This window comes from Theropithecus gelada, chromosome 1, assembly GCF_003255815.1.
Source record: "Theropithecus gelada isolate Dixy chromosome 1, Tgel_1.0, whole genome shotgun sequence".
NCBI classification, from domain to species: Eukaryota; Metazoa; Chordata; class Mammalia; order Primates; family Cercopithecidae; genus Theropithecus; species Theropithecus gelada.
The window spans coordinates 114,436,246-114,454,973 of record NC_037668.1 but is presented as its reverse complement, the minus strand read 5'-3'; the positions used below and the strand labels follow the sequence as shown (position 1 = coordinate 114,454,973).

General features: G+C 36.4%; 1 protein-coding gene across 2 annotated transcripts in view; it reads right to left on the bottom strand.

The window, feature by feature from the left end:
• Positions 1 to 1,873: 1,873 nt before the first annotated feature.
• The window catches only part of CLCA4 (chloride channel accessory 4), a 34,516-nt gene continuing 17,661 nt past the window's right edge, over positions 1,874 to 18,728 (bottom strand). For both annotated transcript variants that reach the window (XM_025389478.1, XM_025389479.1), the window contains 10 exons: positions 17,172 to 17,349; positions 16,600 to 16,818; positions 14,964 to 15,191; positions 11,397 to 11,574; positions 9,932 to 10,038; positions 7,907 to 8,122; positions 7,054 to 7,321; positions 4,574 to 4,744; positions 3,047 to 3,286; positions 1,874 to 2,690 (listed from right to left, as the gene is read on the bottom strand). In XM_025389478.1, coding sequence (XP_025245263.1) covers positions 2,269 to 2,690; positions 3,047 to 3,286; positions 4,574 to 4,744; positions 7,054 to 7,321; positions 7,907 to 8,122; positions 9,932 to 10,038; positions 11,397 to 11,574; positions 14,964 to 15,191; positions 16,600 to 16,818; positions 17,172 to 17,349 — 2,227 coding nt within the window. In that variant the 3' untranslated portion in view covers positions 1,874 to 2,268. The remainder of the gene's footprint in view (positions 2,691 to 3,046; positions 3,287 to 4,573; positions 4,745 to 7,053; positions 7,322 to 7,906; positions 8,123 to 9,931; positions 10,039 to 11,396; positions 11,575 to 14,963; positions 15,192 to 16,599; positions 16,819 to 17,171; positions 17,350 to 18,728) is intronic.

Sequence of the window (18,728 nt, the reverse complement as noted above, 5' to 3'; positions counted from 1 at the left end):
ATTCGAGTCTCTGAGGTCCATAGAGGGTTCATCCTCTCCCATACAGGGCTCCCTCTCTTCTTTAATGGAATATCTTAGATGTATTTTCTGTTGCCAGATTCCCTGCAAGAGGAGATGAGCCTAAACTTAGCTTCCCAAATGTGGTACTTTTTCATGATTAACTAAATCAACTACTAGACCGTGAATGCTGCTAGGTAGTTGTAATGGACAGCGCACACAGAGGCTTCATACTGTAGGTACCATCGCTAGTTTATCCTGGAGTGCAGTCAGGGCTGGTTTTGTGGACATACCATCTATGCTGTTGCTTGGAGCTCTGCTTAGAAGGGCCCTGAACTTGGTTTAACATTTAGCTGTTGGTGTCTTGAAATTCTTACTAATTTTAAGGCAAAGGCATCTTATTTTCATTTTGCAGTGAGCAGCATAAATTATGTAGCCTGTACTGACTACAACAATGGTAACGATTTAGTTATCTTTCTGATTCTTAAGAATTCACAAATAACTACTTGATGCAGAGCTGGGAATAGAATGAAATTAGAGCTTGACCTGGGAGGGGACAGCCCACCACTGGGATCCACCTGAGCCTAGTTGTTGCACTAGAACCTCAGAGAGGGAAGTAACCAGACTGGTAGGCTTTGCCTCCAGAGTAATGGGGTGAATGGGTGGAAGGGATATACAGAAAATCTGACTGTTACATGATATTTCTGGTGCCAACATAGAATTTCAGGCCTTCATTCCCCTCTTGGTAAAGGGCAGGTGCTCTACCCTTAATGCTTTTCGTGCATATGCTCCTGTACATCCCTAGCCATTAGCACTGGCCAAACAGATGCCAGTCTGCTAGAGGAGCTAACAGTGCCAATAGACCTTTTACCTCAACAACTTAGTCTCCAAATGCCCTAGTGTGCCGCTCATTTTCCTCTGCACATTTTCTTCTGCATGCTTTCAGAGGAAGTCAAACCATTCTTGAGTCAGGAGTCTCCCACTTACTTCCTCTTCCTTTGCTCCTTTACTACTTCCAACTTAAACTACAAGGCCCTTTTTGTCAGCCCTTCTAATCACACCAAATTCTTTATGCCAGGTCAAGATCTATGTTTGAAGATTGTTAAAAGTGACCCCTGGACTCAGCTTATATGGCTTTTGTTTTCATTTACTTCCAAAGAGCAAAGAATTCCCGCCAATGCTACATGAGATAAGAATGCAAATGAGTGGATGCTGTTCTGCAGGTCCTCTTTAGTTCCTCAGGATGCTGAGTTATAGTAATAAAAATTCCTGTGCAAAATGAGAAAACCACCCGTTGGTAGAACAAGGAAACTGTATGCTTGTAAACTTGGACTCCAAGTCTACCTACTCCTATGAGGGGAAGTTCTTTCTGCACCATCTTACACCATTGTTACATGCTCTGTGTTCCATTTTGTTTCCATCATTAGGGTCTCTGGCTGACCTGGCTATGGTCTGCCATATAAAACTGTTCCTTTCAACCTACATTTTCTCCTTAAGTGATCTCATTAGTCAATATGGTTGTGACCCTGAGAGATGAATGAAAATATTATGTTTAAAAAATATTTAGTTTTCTTTATCTGAAAACAAGGGCAATAGATAGTTGCTTCAGTAATTCGTTCCTATGATAAAACAAAAAGTACGCAGATGAGTATGGCTTTTTAAATGAAAAGAGATAGATATATGTTTATATCAAAATAAAATCAGGAAAAATTATAGTTTGACAGGTGGTAATTGATTTTTTTTTTTCTGGTATCCTCCATATCCATGAATTGTAGTAAACATAACCTTGGCAATTGTAGGGTATAGTTGGAGGCTTTGGAGGAATACGACATCATCAATTTATACTTAATAGTACCAACACCAAATTCATTTTTTTCAAATGTTGTTTATTTGCTCTCCTTGTATTTTGACTACTCAAATAGATAATTTTAATTTCTTGATGAAATTTGAAATATCATTTCAGAAAAATGTTGTATCAAATAATAAACAACCAGGTAACAATATGAAAAAGGATCTCTGTTCATCACTATGTCTTACAAATAAAATAACAAAAAATAAAACTATTAAATTTTAATCTTGACAGTTTTTACATCTCCATGAGTGTTTTTATTTAATCAAAGTATCCTTTTCAGACATCTTAAAATTATTTTTATGAGTTTATGATCACACATAGGGTGAATTTTAAGATCCAGAAATATCCTTTACTTACATTGTTTTGTTTTCTAAAACTCTCTTCTAGGTCTACTTGAAGATTATTTTCTTCATTAAGGTTCAAATGGTGGTACTTAAAATAATGTTAACAATTACAACAGACCCAATCACAGACAATACCAGAGTAGAAATATTAACTCCAGAATTATGACTTTTATCAGGAGTAGGAGTAGGAGTAGGAATAGGAGTAGGAGTAGGGGTAGGAGTAGGAGAAATGTCATCAGGATTTGCTTGAGGGATAAACAAAGCTACTTGTGCAATGTTGGATACTTTTGATATCAAATTGCTTTTATCTATGCTTTTAATGGCAATAAATATGTGAGTTGCATTTTCTTCTGAGATATTCCCTGGTTTAAATGCAAAGATTTCCTTGGAGTTGGCCTCCTTTGGTGACAGATCAGTAGTATTTACTTGAAGAGCATCATCAAAACTGTCTCTTAGATCAAGAATACTTCCACTTATTTTTATGATATAATGTTGAGCTGAGGAAAAAAGTTACATGTAGTTTAGAGGCTGGAGCATAGCATATTCATTCCTTTTTTTAATTCTCAAAAATGTCTAGTTATACAAAGTAGATACTCAGATCAAAAACCTTACTCATTTTTTAATAAAAGCTGAATTCTGATCTTAAGCTCTGCAAACTGCTACCTTCTTTGTATGAAAAGTAGGACCACGTTAAAATGTGTCATTTGATTGGTTAAAAAATAACAGATTATGAAATTAATACTTTGCTAGGCTGTCAATATAAAACCATTCTCCCCTCGCCCGCCCTTACACCCTTGTTTTTGCAATTAGCACCTTTCACTTAAGCCAAAATCATGTGACACTTCGTCCTTACCTTTCCCAACATCAAAATTATCTCCTGGTGCTGTCCATGTAAGAATAATCTCATCGTCCTGAAGTGTGGCATCAAGGTCTGTGATTTGACTTGGTGGATGTAGGTCATCCAAGAGATATTCTGGATGTGGGACTTGTGACACCACAAATGCACCTCCAGACACTGTTCGGCTGAAATCCTCCAAGGTGGTCTGAGTATCCTCATCAATTTCAGGTCTTGGTGGGTTTGCTTCAATTTCCCCTGCATTAAACATTTCCTGGTTTATAATGGGCAAAACTGCTGGTACTTTTTATAATTCAGGGAATCACCTTCTTCACCCCACTTGTCTTTTCCTTTTAATAAATATATATACAGTCACATTTTTACTAAGTTTTGTGACAATCATAAGCATCCAATTGGTGAGAGAATTCTTTCTTTGGTAGGATATTGTAGGACAGAGTCAGATAACACATTGCTTTAGAATTAAGCCTACACTGGATGAGAGAAATATTATATAATTCAATATGTGCCTTTTTAAAAAAGGAATTGCTTTACCTCTTGAATTATCAGCACTCTGGGAATATATCTGGGGAAATCATTGCCAGTTCTCCTCCACCCACTTGTGCTAGGTCCCTCCCTCCATGCTGCAAGTGCTAAGGAATAATTCTTCTGTTGTATCCCAATTGCTAGTAGAAAGCCCCTAAAAGTCACAAGGGACCAGATAAAAGAAAGCTAGCAAAGAATGCATTCTTAATTCTTACATCACTTTACTATACACATTGTTTTTTTTTTCTTTTTGACTTATTAAAATTCCAAATGAATGTTTACTCTTACAGCATATGTAATCTGAAGGATAAATTCTGCACTGGCTTGTGCTTAGGTTCATAAACTGACCTGTTTCCTTCATCTTGAGCTGAAAGTTGGGCATATTATTGCTGATATACATAAGATGTTCCAAACTAACACAGTAATAACTGATGTTTTTGAGTGAGATCATGTCTTTTGCAGGAACATGGATGGAGCTGGAGGCCATTATTCTCAGCAAACTAATGCAGGAACAGAAAACCAAAATACTGCATGTTCTCACTTATAAGTGGGAGCTAAATGATGAGAATTCATGGACACAAAGAGGGTAACAACAGACACTGAGTCCTACTTGAGGGTGGAGGTTGGGAGGAGGGAGAGGAGCAGAAAAAATAACTATTGGATACTAGGTTAGTACCCGGGTGACAAAATAATCTGTACAACAAACCCTCATGACACGAGTTTACCTATATAACAAACCTGCACATGTACCCCCAAACCTAAATTGAAAGTTTAAAAAACAATAATAACTGACCTTTTTTGAGTGCTTGAGTGCTTACTAGGTGCCAGACATTGTACCAAAGCTTAATTTACAGGCAAATCCTAGTATGACTGAGAACTTTATTCCGTAAATGGAAAAAGCTATATTTTGAGTTGTGATCAAGCTGTTTGAAGTCTCAATTATATAAAATCACCAATATTATTCAAACTATCACTGGATTATAAATATCATGAGTTACTCACCGTTCACTACCCAGCCTGGTATATACGCGGCTCTATTCAGTGGAGGCTGTAAGCTTAGCCTGGCAGTGTTTGCTCCTCCATGAGCCCTTACTTTTAAGCTGTAGCTGCCATTTTCTGTATATGCTGTAAAATACCTGGAGTAGACCCCATCATTCTTGAAAGAATCAGCGCCTTGTTATAGAAATGAAGGAATAAAGTATTGTAAAGAGAAACGTATGCATTTTCAAAGACAAACAATTGGCTTCTACAAGGATATCCTCTAGATTGGGCTTAATATTTTGAGATTGACCCTTTGGAGAATATTTTCATTATATTCTGCCAAAACAATATATTGTAGAATTGATACCTTTGAGTTATTTTGATATCTACTAGGTCTATATAACATACATACGCACACATTGATATTTATGTATGCATAATAAATGCCTAAATACTTCACCTTCCCATCCTTATTAATTCATATACAGAATATTACACATAGTACTCTTACAATTTCTCCACCACTGTTTGCTTTCAGCTTGCTTTCTCTAACTCTAAACACATTAATTATGTCATTTCTCTTTTTAAATCAAAAGGGTCTCTACTAAGGAAAAATCCTATCTTTGTGTAGGATTTAATTCTCACAAGAGTCAACTAAAATTACTAAATTTGGTGATTTTTAGAGATACACATTTCCCAGATTTCCTAGGGAAAAGGTCCCAGCATTCTGTGTTCTTACAAGCCCTCGAGATAACTCCTTTGCACACTAAAGTTTGTCTGCAAACTAAAGACATTTGCAGACTAAAGAATGTCTGCTCTATGTCATTGTTAATCACCAATACCATCTCAGGTAAAGGCACTCCAAATTAGCAAATTTCCCCAATTACCTAAATGGTCATCTAGCAAAATGTTGAGAAGGGAAACATGGTGCATATAAGTTTTAATGTAGTATAGATTTGTAGAAAGGGGAAAAAGAGGCAAGGAATAGTTGTGGAAATATTGATATATCTGAAGAAGACATTGAGGTACACAAAAGAACAATTTCAGCTTCTCAGTTTTTCTCAGGGGCAACTCTAGTTGAAGATATGATTATAAAATGATTGAATAAGTTACATTGCAAAATACACTGATGGAAAATTTTGTTAATTCGAGTGCCTATCAATATAGTTATTTCCTTGCTTATTAACCTCTTAACAGAAGCTTCTGTTCCTAGAACAATCCAGAATCTAGGGAAAGGGTCTTTAGGTATCACCCATCTGTGCAGACCATGGAGATAGAGAATGGCCAACATTGCATCTTGATTCCTACCAGCCAGACCTGGTATCTGATGCCCCAGTGATGAATCTTCCTCTCTCGTGGCAGTGCTAGCTGCCCCTGGGTCCCAGTTCTCAGGACTATATTTATACTGTGTTCCAGCTGTTGAGGATTACTCCTACTTTATTTTCCTGCCAGAGACCCAAGTTCTGCCACTTAATCGCATCTAGTTTGCTTGTGCTTCATCCTCTCTAGCCAGACTTTCTTGATGCTGTCCTCAGTCTCCTGAATGAGACCTTTCTAATTGGTGACAGACATTGGTTGCCTGGATGATAAACAATAATGATGACAAAAAATTACATGTATGACCAGGCATGGTGGCTCGCTTCTGTAATCCCAGCACTTTGGGAGGCTGGGGTGGGAGGATACCTTAAGCCTAGGAGTTTGAGACCAGCTGAGGCAAGATAGTGAGACCTTTTCTCTTTTGCAGACCTTTTCTTTACAAAAAAAATGTAAAGATTAGCTGAGCATGGTGGCACACACCTATATCCCAGCTACTTGGGATGCTGAGATGGGAGGACTGCTGGAGCCTAGGAGGCAGAGGCTTCAGTGAGCTGAAATGGTGCTACTGAACTCCATCCAGCCTATGTGACAGAGTGAGACCTCATCTCAAAAAAACAAAAAGCAAACAAAAAAATCCAACAAGCAAAAACTTTTTTATTTTTATTTATTTATCGGGTATTTTTGTTGTTACTGAGACAGAGTCTCTCTCTGTTGCCCAGGCTAGAATGCAGTGTTATGATCTTGGTTCACTGCAACCTCCACCTCACAGGTTCAAGTGATCCTCCGGCCTCAGCCTCCCAAGTAGCTGGGTTTACAAGTGTGTGCCACCACACCTGGCTAATTTTTTGTACTTTTAGTAGAAAAGAGGTTTCACCATGTTTGCCAGACTGGTCTCGAACTTCTGACCTCAAGTGATCTGCCAACTTTGGCCTCCCAAAGTGCTAGGATTACATACCTGAGCCACTGTGCTCAGCCCCAAAACATTGATTGAGTGTTTACCACATGCAAGACATTTGCTAGGCACTCTGTAGGTTTTACCTATATAAAATTTCCTGCTGGTCCTGCTGTTCCTCCTTAATCTGCATCAATTCTGTTGTCTGTCGTACTGCCCCACAATGCCACAGGGACTCACAACATGCTGAATTAGGAAAATATTGGCTTATTCATAAAAACCTGTGAATTACCTGCACCATTATCCAAAAGTTCCAAAACTTCTGTATGTCCACTCTGTGATTCAATGACAGCAGTCACATTGGCTCCAAGAACAGGTAAAAACCCTTGTAGAATTTCTGCATAAACAATCACTGGGCTGGGGAAACTGTTTATGTCCTTATTCATTTTAGCATTCAATGTGATTGGAGGCACAGAAGAATTTGCTGCTCGAGAGGTTACTGTAATAGTTAATGTTTCTGGGTTTGCTTTGGCTTGAAGACTGTATGCCCAAGTGCCCACCTAAAAATTTCAACCAAAATATAGTAAGTATCCAAAGTCAAGCTGCTTTCTATATTTCCATTATGTAATTCTAAATAAATTATATAATGGGGAGTAGAATAAAGAGGTTTTTAAGGATGTTGAGGATAAACGGGCAAGGGCTGAGGCAGTTCAGACAGGGCATGCCAAGTGGTATCATTGATGATGTGTACACCTTGCTACATCTCAACTGGAAAAAAATAAATTTTAGAGGGTTTGCCTTGGTTTTGACCTTAGAGTCCACAGATTCATCAATCCTGGTAGGGTGAAAAAGGAAGGACCCTGTAGCTCTCTACCCACCAATTTGCATAGACTCTTCCTACATTTCCTTCTTAAAATTCTTCTCAGACTGTCTTGACTACCTTTTCTTCCTTCTTCTTGATACGTAAGTTCTTTTTTCCTTTTTCCTACCATCATAATTTTAAGGACACAGGCATAGAAATTACATACTATTTTATCTTAATTTTAAAGTTGATACAACCTTTGGTACTCACATTTATGACATTAAACAATTTATGTTCAGTTTTTTAAAAATATTGACAGGAAGTCTAAAAGCTGATTGCTTACCTTTGCAGTTCCTGGAATACTGAGATAGGCCATTTTGGAAGTTTCATCCACTGTGAAATTTTCCATGATTGTTCCACTGGGATCCCAGAGAGAAATACTGGGAGGCAGTCTGTTCCATGTGATGAGAAAGAATGTGTCCTTTCCCACTGTACTGTCAATGATGACAGTGTCGTTCATCCAGGGATTACTGTTCAGTGTTAATCCCTTACTTTCAAGCTGTTTAAATAGATTTCAAAATTAATTGAAAAGACAGTAATTTTATGCTTTTTAAAGACGGTTTTTAATTTCTGGCCTGAGAACAAGCTTATAAATGGCAAACCACCTTAGACTTGTGATCTCTCTGCAAGCTGGTGATGATATGACAGTTATCAATTAAAAAGTGAGGAAGTAAGAGACTTAGAGCAGAAGCATGGGTTTTACAGTCATGAATATGACCTTACTGTTTTTTTCCCGGTTGTCTTGGCAAGCATTCATGGATATTTTCCTGATACGGAATTTTGAAATAATTTTTTCACACAGATAGAGGGAGTAGCACTGGACAGTAAATATATTCAACAGAGTGCAAACTGATACAAAAAGGTTGGAATCCTGAGAAGAGAGGAAATTGAAGATAGAACCTTTTTTTGAGAGGAGCTTTAAAGAAAGCTTTTCAACTTTTTGTTGATAGCTCTTAGTCCAGGAGAGCCAACCATTTTTATTTAGTTACTTATTTTTTAAAGTGACAAAGAAATATACATATATTGTGGAATGGCTAAATCAAGTGGATTAACATATGCATTACCTCACATACTCATTTCTTTTTTTGTGGTGAGAATGCAGAAAATGCACTTAGTGATTTTCAAATATACAATATATTGTCGTTAACTACAGTTGCTATACTGTATAGCGGGTTTCTTGGTGTTCCTACCATCCATTTAAAATAAACAGAACACAAAATAGTATCTTCAGAATCAGTTCTCTCTCCTTGTCAATTTCAGTCACTGTAATCATCATTTTCTCAGTCAACGACCATGGCAACCTCAGAAATGACCTTTATTATCCTTCAGCTTATTCTCTACACAGTAGCAGGCTATATCTCACACCAATTTTTAACTTGTTTGCAGGATATATCTGTAGACCAGATGTGCAAACCAATCTGCACATACTCTAAGCTCACATCCTATAACTTCTGTTCCTTTCATTGTTGAGAAGTAGAGGAAAATAGGTTTGTTTAGGGATCATGGCAAGTTTTAATATAGAGTTGATGAGCTGGAAAACACAAGACAGAAATCTTGATATAAAGTGGCGTGACATAGACATGTAGGAATGAAGACAAAAATTTTTGTAAAATGTATTTTGAGAGAAACTGGCTATGTTCACATGGGACATGAAGAAAGAAGAATCAAAGTTTACTCACAGTTTTTGAATCTAAGTAACAGAAAATGGTGGTGCTATTAAGACCCAGATGAGCAAAAGTGTTAAGTTCAGAAGACAGGTGAATAAAACAAAAAGCCACTGAAAAAAGTGGTTGAAGAGGTGACAGAAGCCCTATGTTTGTAGCTAGACAATGACTATTCACGCCTTCTTTCTCCTGCTTAATTTATTTCCAAGATACACTCCTTCCATTTCCCAACCAGGTTCTTGAGTTCATGTGTCTAAATCTATTTCATAGAAGTTTAGTATGGGGAAAGCTTCAAGCACGAGCTTTTAAAATGCATTCATTGAAAAATGGGTGCTTTATTTTGGAAAAGGTCCATTTTTGGTGAAATATTTGACATTATTACATTGTAATGTCATTTCTTAACCAGGACTGTGGCAATAGGAAAAGAAACAGTATGTCTGCTATTTCACCATTTATTTTACTTTTGTTTTACCAATTAATTTGGCTATAGCTAAAGGGTAATTTCTATTTAAGATTAAAGTTTAGATTTTAATTAAAAATTTACTTTGAGAAAAATATGGAACTCAAAACTTATAACCACCAAATTGTTTTTTCTTTGTTATGGCAAAGGTGAACATGAAAACCCAAGGAATGAGAACTCTGACCTGAAGGGACTTCTGGGAGAGTTCAGTATTTCCTGATGTAAGGTCCCCAAAAGCATCAATGAGGCCATTGTTCTGGGCTTTATCTGAAGCATAAAAATGATGTCCTCCTAAAATGTAAATACATTAATTAGACTGCTTTCTAGAAAATAAATATGTATGTTTTAGTGATTATTAAGGTAATAGTTAAAACAAAATCATAGTTTCAGTATGTGTTATTAAAATAGACCAAAAGCACATAGTTGTACAGATTAATTCTGAAATGCTCATTTTAAAATGTCATAATAGGGAATGAAAGCTACCATAATACCTCATTATCAAAATCTTAGCTAGCTAAAATGCATGATAATTATAGAATATGAAAGATGTTACAATTCCATGTATTAAAGCTCACAAACTTTACACAGCCCTTTTAGAGAATCTTTTATTTCTAACAAAATTGACTTTCAGATATTTCAGCCAGTGTAGGTTTGTGAAATCTTTTGTTAAAAGATTGTTAATCTTTTATTTTAGTTCTAACAAAGTTAACTTTCAGATATTTCAGCCAGCGTAGACCAAAATCAGAAAATTAGAAAGATGAAAGAGCTGCTATATTTAGGTATCCTCACAATAATTGGCAATGAGCAGATAGAAAAATGGAAAGCAAGAGTGATAAATCCAAAAAAGTACTACTTTTAAGGAGCTACTTGGAATAGAAATAAATTTTACAATGGCCATGAAAGGACTTTGAAATGATGTGATTTTGCATAACTAAGCATTAAAAAGCAAGCATATATTTAGTACCGTTAGAAGTCAATTCAACAGAATTTATACTCATGTCATAAATCATATATTCTCTACTAAGTTTAAGAAGGTATTGGAAACACGTAATCCATTTTCATCACGTCTGTGTGTCTGAAATAACAGCTACCATAGTTAATGTTTACATAAAAACTTTGTTATTTAGATCTTTTCAGCCTGAGTTTCTGTTAATCACATACACCCACCCCACAGCTTATGCTCTGGTCTCACGGAGTTTTCACCATTCCCTCCATGTGCCTTGCACTGTCACCCCAACATGATGTTTTTTGCTCACGACTTGATCAACTTTTCTTAGCCCCTTTTTCTTCCCAGAGAAATTCAACACCTTGTTCAAAGCCCAGCTCAGAATTCAGCTAGTTTCTCATGCTTCCTTTCCCTGGCTCTATACAACTCTAATAAAGCTAATGGCTTCCTCTGCTCACATAGAACTTTTTATTTTTCTATATTCCTCCTGTTATGAAGGAATGTTATCTGATTATGTTATTTCATTAGCAGTTTTATTTGTCTCTCCAGCCAACTGAACTCCAAGTGCCATGAGAACAGAGATTGGGTCTGGTCCCCAGCTTCAGTACCTTCAGGGCAGAAACTCAAGAGAAGTTGTTGAACTGTCAGCCTTTACATGTATGCATTGCTATTGAAGGGCTGGAATAAATGGAACATGTTTTACCTGTTATCTTGCTCATCTCTATTACTGCTTTATCAGCAGCTGTTCCCAAAGCAATAAAATGAACAATGGCTCCACTTCGTTTCACTTCATCAATACAAGAACTTGCAGTGTAGTCCTCCCCATCAGTCAGCAGCACTACTTCAGATCCATCGAGGTGGGGGCTTAGCTCTCCAATGACCTGAAAACATAATTCAGAGCACAGTTACCAACAGGCGTTCCTAGATCAAATAGACAAATGGGAAATCAGAAAAAAATTACAGAGAGAATAAACGCAAGTTATGCAGAATAGAAGAGATAGCCTCTATTTTAAAATAAAGAATTTTCAATCAACAATCCTTGGGGGATGTTAAACATGAAAATTTTTTTAAACTCCCAGCTGCAGGGAGTATTTATTCAAATGAATTCAGTGGGACCAGGCTTTGGAAAATCATCTAGACTAAATGACAATAATATCTCAACCTGGGAAACTCAGGTCAACCAGATACCAAAGGTATAATCACAGTATATGACATTAAATAGTGTTCTGGTTTCTTTGACTGGACTACCTTCTGACAGACAAGCCTTCAGTTTATGAGGTCTCTTGCACTTAAAGCTAGATGCATTAAGAATCCACTTCAACATTTTAAAAAGTCAGTGATTACAAATTAGTAAACCCTCAGTATGCTTATAAAGAAAAAATATAGAAAGTTCTAAGCATGCGGCCTTGTTATGCAACTTTCATTTACTTCTGATAATAACTGGCACAGAACTAAGCATATTGGTGATGCTCAAAGAATATATTAAAATTATATTTATTACGTTCAATTTGTAGCTTGAATCCTTTTCCTAAATGCCAAACAGTTTGAAACTAGATGCCTGTAAAAGAGGATAAAGAGAACTTAGCCCAGGATGACAACTATATTTCATTTTCTTTGACAGTTTTAATTGGTGGTGGCATCTTGGAGCACCATTTTGAGACCTTGAGTCCAGGCCAAGAGGTGAAAAATAACAGATTATGAGTGGTTTTCTTTGGCAGGGAGTGGAGGTGTGTGTGCAGATTTGCAGAAGAGGGTTCGGAATGTAGAAATCCCTTGAAAGTTGGTATCAGGGAACAAATTGACCACCCTTATTTCAATTTTGCATGTTTTGAAGCAAAGAGTGACTAATACACATATTGCAATATATGGGAAATATTCTCTGACATGCATTGAAACCAAACGGAAAGATAGGAAAATGCTTTTATACATTTATGGCATTGGTAGCATCTCTATCACACTTCTCCCATGCATTTAAGTATAAAATGAAGATCCAAAGATGAAACAGAGTTCTCTCTTTCACCTCTTCTTTTCTTGCATGAGATTATTTACCAAGTATTTACAATGTGCCAGTCACTGTGCGGGGGATTCAGTAGCAACTACATTCCTACATTCATATATTAATAAATAATTGGGTTCAATGTAACAATGTTTATGAAGCTCTGTGTCAGAGACTGAGGAGATCTAGAGATGAACAACAAAGACAAAACTAATATGTATTTACCACAGAATATTCTATAGTTCAAGAGAAATAACAATGTACTGTTACAGTTTACTGAACATTTGCTATGTATTAACCATGTTTTATACATTGTATAATTTGATCCAACTCCAGGCTCCCAAAATGTCTTCCTATTACCACTTTTACTGCCTACAATTTATTTTATTCAGGGCAATTGTAATCATCTTCCTGGAACATAAATTGATTATCAAATTCTGATACTTTAAACTCTTCAAGAGCTTTTTGTTGTGCTTAAAACAAAATACAAGCCTCATATTTTTTGAAGTTTTCTAAGATCTGTCATTGTCTACCTCTCCAACCACATTTCATACCCCCTCATTTGCCAAACTCCAGTGCCACTAGCTTCTATAATTTCTTAGAATAATCTAGTTTTTTCTCACCTTTTTCTAAGGAACTTTTGCACTTTCTTTTCTATCTGAACCACTGGCTTCTTCTCATCCTTCAAATCAGAGCTTAAATGTTACTTTTTAGAGAAGGCTCATTGGCCTCCCACCCAAAGTAATTCTCCTTTCCCTGTTACTCTGTCCCATTGCCCTGTTTCATTTATTCACAACACTGTCTACATAATCTGCAATTCTTGTTTTTATCTATTTATTATCTGTTCCCCACTTATATATACGTACCACAAGAGTCAAAAAGCTTTGCTTGGTGAGTAAATTAAAGCATGTTCATATTTTGAATAAATTAAAACAAGAGCAACCCTATGTATCCTATTTTACTGATGAGGTAATTGAGGACTAGAGGGGATAAGAATCATGTTTAGGGTCACAGAGCTGATAAGTGACAATTGTGATTTGAATGTAGGACTTCATGTTACAAACCTAAACTAAAATGTCATGCAATCCATGGAAGAGACACATTCAGTTGGGTTGGGAGTAAAAGGGAAGTTACATGAAGGAGAAAGGATTTTGGAGGATTGGTAGAATTTTAACATGCAGAGATGGGAGAACAGGAAGCATTTTAAGTAGAGGAACTTGCATGGTGCAAAGGTTTTGAGGCTGTTAGTATACAGGCGACTTGGAGAACAATGTGTGTAGTAAGTTGGTTGGAGGATAGAGCATCGAGAGGGGAGAATGGAGTAAATAAGGCAGGAAAGATAAATGATGGCAATTTTACTGGGTGGGGGAGACTTTTTAGTAATATCAGACTGAGAAATTGAAACAATTTTGTAGACTGTGAAGAGACAGTGAAGATTTCTAAACAGTAAAATGACATAATTTATATTAATTGTGAGCTCAAGATGACCATTTGACTAAAAATAATGTTCATAATAATTATACATATATTTACTAATCATTATAAATATATACTTATAATAAATTATATATTTAGTATATATATGAAGTAGATATTTGCTACATAATATAGTAAATATTGTTCTAAGTATGTAAATGTATCATTTCATGTAATCCTTATACTCTATGAGGTAGGCATTCCTATTTCCCATATTGTATAGATAAGACACTGAGAGTCCAAAGGGACTGAAAGGTTAGCCTAAAATTATGTGGTTAGTAAGTAGCACATACAGTACTCTGATGTCAAAGTTCATGCTCTAACTCATATGGCTTACCCTAAATATGACTCTCAGTCTTGCTACATCTGCTGTAAGAGGTATAATAAATAGTTTGCCCTAGCTGAATGTTACAGAAACTCAAATGAGGACTAGCTTAAAGTGGAATAATACTATACCACCTGTGTCATTGCCCCAAAAGTTGATGACTTTTGCATCCAAGCACACTTATTTAACTAACATTTACTGAGCACTGACTACTGCATGGTAACAAGACAGCAAAGTCCATGACTTCCTTGGGCTTGTAAGTGAGTGGCAAATTGATAGTCATTTATTCACCCATGGGTTGTTCATTCACTGATCCATTAAAACATCAAGAGAACTTTTTTCTATTTGTTTAGTCCTGTGCTTCTTAGGATTAATTATGTTAAAATAAGACAGCAAGTATGTGCATAGCACTTAACATGAAAATGTCCTGAAAAGAAACAAAAACCAAAATATATTTGCAGTACAATTTTCACCTGAAATGCGGATTTAATTCCAGAGCAGATGGAAGTTCCTCCCCAAGCGTATGTAGGTAACGTTGCCAAGAGTGTGTTTCTTTCATCACTGCTTATTATTTGGATTGGCTTATTTACAATAGTGGCAGTACTATCAAAGTGAACCATCCCCACCCAGGATCCATTTTCAACAATCTGCAGCAGGAAATATTTTGCTGCTTGATTCATTTGATTTAGGCGGTCATAACTCTAGATCAAAAAGACAAGAAAAACAAACAAGTGATTTTTACTGGAAAATAATAGACAATCACATAAAATGAATGGACAGAATTTATTGGTAACACTTTCTATGAATAGTAATCCATGTTGTTAAAAGAAGCAATTATCAAATTTTTAATTGATAAAATTTAAAAAATGGTAGTATGTATTATGGGACACATATTGTGTAGTAAGGAGCACAGGTTTTTATTTTCAGTTGATTCTTGACTGCTAAGTATCCAAGTGAGGGGTGGAAGGTAGGGTGGGGATTGAGTTGAAATTGGGGTGAGGATACACATCTGAGAGACTGTCTAATTACTCTTGGGAGCTCCTGTGCTTGTTGTCTTCAGATAAAACCATACCCCCAAGCCTATAAATCAAACCAGACTATTGTAGACTCCAACCAGAGACTGGAATCACTCCATCCACTGGAAACTAGACTGCCCAAACGGTAATACTTACTCAAGCTTCATTTTAAGTTTGGAGAGGCCAAGGCCCTATCTTCCCATTTTCTCCTTCTGTTCCTAACCTCTCGCTGCCGCCTTTCCACCAATGGGTTAATTGAATTGGCTCTTTGGTAACCCTCAGGACCCAGCCATTTTTCCGAGGTGATTGTCTAGGATATAAGCTTCTTCATGCATTTGTCTTCTCCAGTCCTTATCACTATACTGATCGGTATTACTCCCCGCCAACTTATGCCCAAATTTCCTTCTGAACTCCCTGAACCAAATCACAATGAGAAACTTCTACATCTTCATTTTACGTGCTCTCTCCACTACCTGCATTGTTGTGGCTCAGTTCCTTCCACTCTATCATTATCTGCCCTTTTTAATACCTCCCTCATTTGCTGAAGACCTTATTCCTGTTCTTCAGCAGGCTTTGCTCTGCCTTAAATGTGCCATTCTTCTGGTTTCTTATCACATTGCACCCACTTGTTTGCTGTCCATTCATTTCAACAATTATTTATTGATTACCCCTATGTGATTAACTTTATTCTAGGAAATGGGGATAAAGATGAATACGACATGGTTCTAAGTCCTAGAGGATCTCCTAGGCTAGTGGAAGAGAAATGTGTAACGTAAATATAATATGCAGTAATAGAGGTATGCACAGAGCATTGTTGGGAAACAGTAAAAGGGCTTTAACCAGCCTAGAAGTCCAGCCCATTTTCTGGAGGAATCCAAGGAGGAAGTGACCCTTGGATTAGGTATTTTTAATTATATTTGCATCTTTCTTTTACTATGGTATTTTGCTGCAGTATCTTGAAGTCATGATCATGGGCAATGATGGTACTTTATGCCACCATGCAATTTAGAACAATCTAGGTGCAGACAGAGTTCAGTGTGTTCTCAGATCTTCAAATATCCCACATCCCTATATCCAGAAAGAGTGAACCTACCGCCATGCTTTCAGACTTATCAAGAACTAAGCACACAATTCTTTGATTGATCTTCAGCAATGAGAAGACAGGTGGAGGAGGTGGTGTCACCATGGGTATGGTGTTATTAAAATCCTCAGAACTGCTAATCACCTCCCATGTACTTCTAAAATTGCACTTTTTGTTTTGTAGGCTTGGAGCTTCTTGATTATGGGTTTTTTCATTACAGAATTCAACAACCTAAACGGTTAATAAAATAAAAAATAATTTTAATATACCATGCATTTAAAAATCAAACTACAAACCTGAAAAAATTTTAAATGCCTTCTGCAGATATGTTGTTTGTTGAATGAAATATCATTTACTGAGCATCAATATTACAATAAGGTAGATTTACCATAATAAGAATAATGGTAACAGTAATAATAGATAACACTAGATAGCACTAGTTCAGCACATACTATGTGTCGGCCAGTGTTCAAAGAACTCTATATCAATATATGTAATCCTCAGGTCACCTGAACAGATACTTTAAAAACATGATAATATGTCATTTGATTATAAATTCTGGAAGCAATTATCAGCATACTTACAGAATCAATACTTTGCGTAAACATTATGGATGCTTTCTCTGTTTGCACCTTATCAGGAAAGAATTGACAATCTTTTTCATACAGTTTTGTTTTAGAATCAATTCTGCATGTTTTAGTAATACAGCTGCCTCCTTGACACTTATAAACTCTATTTATACCAGAGATACCTGTGGAACACCTGAAAATACATGACAGTTAATCTCTGAGGCAACCGAATCATTAACACTTACAGAAATCTTAAGTGGTTGTATTCATGATGACCTTTATATCAAGATGTTTATTCTATGTGTACCATGTACTTCCTATCCTGGCTGTAGAGTTTAAGGGTTCCAATCAAAGTAATTATCTATTTTTTAAGAAATTCTAGAGGGAAATTTTAAGTGGGGCCTCCAGATAAACATAATGGTTGAGTTCTCTCCTTGTATTAAAGCTGCTGATCTCTTGCTCAGACATCTCTCCTGCTGGTCTTTTGGTGGTAAATATGCTATAGGGACCTGGATAAGAGAACTTTTGAGACAATTTACTCTGAGTACCACTTTAGCTTGAAGTTCTTTGTAGATTTCTTCCCAAAGAAGATATTCCCAAAAGAAAGGTACATGGGATAGACACAAGTCTTATTACTCAAAGAGCATTTTTATCCAAAGGGAAATGTGATTGGAAGCAAAGATGAGGTACTGCCAAGAATCCCATGATAGAATAAAAAATGTTGGAGACATTTTAGACATATGTTTTGTGGCATGTAATTGACCACAGGTGGCAATGATTACAACAAATACGCTGAGATGTGAACATATTTTGCCTTTTCATTAGGCTTTCAGTTCAAATTCAGGAAATGATGAATAGTTTTTATTCTGTTATTTAGGGAGTCTCATAAATATGTCAATGCTTCTATTGCTCCCAAACTAGGTCAACATGATGAAACTATCTATGTGGAAAATCATGATGAATATTCTGCAGCAGCTGTTATACATCTAAGGGGAATATGACATAAAAAAATACAATAAATGTAATACTCTCTAAAAGGTGTGCCTGAAAATTGGTGCAATGGGGCAGAGGAAGGATCTTGACCGAACTCATATACCTTTCAGTTCTCACATTAGTGTCAAGTCCCGAGCCCCAGCAGGACATCTACACTGATGAGGCGATAGCACCAATTTTAATTTTAAACCGATTCTTCCCAACCATTTGATCATAGAATCAAAAGGAGATTCTATTATTAACTGTGATGCTAGATGGTATTATAAAATAACCTTTATAAATCTCCAAGAAGTTCCTGCTTGGCTCCTTGAAGCTGCCTCATTTCTTACTCAGTCCACATTTAGCACTACTTAACCATGTTTGTGCATTCTCGTGTAATGTGAATAACTTTGATCTTATCCCAGCATATTGTAAATCCATTTACATGCCCAACTTCAATGCAAGTGAGTTCTGGAAGCTATGGTAGAGAAGTATAAAATATGTCAAATTGTCAACCGAATGCTTGCCATTTAAATTATGTATGTTTTAAATAGCAATTGACTACTTAAAGATACACTTTCTAAAAAAAACAAAACAAAA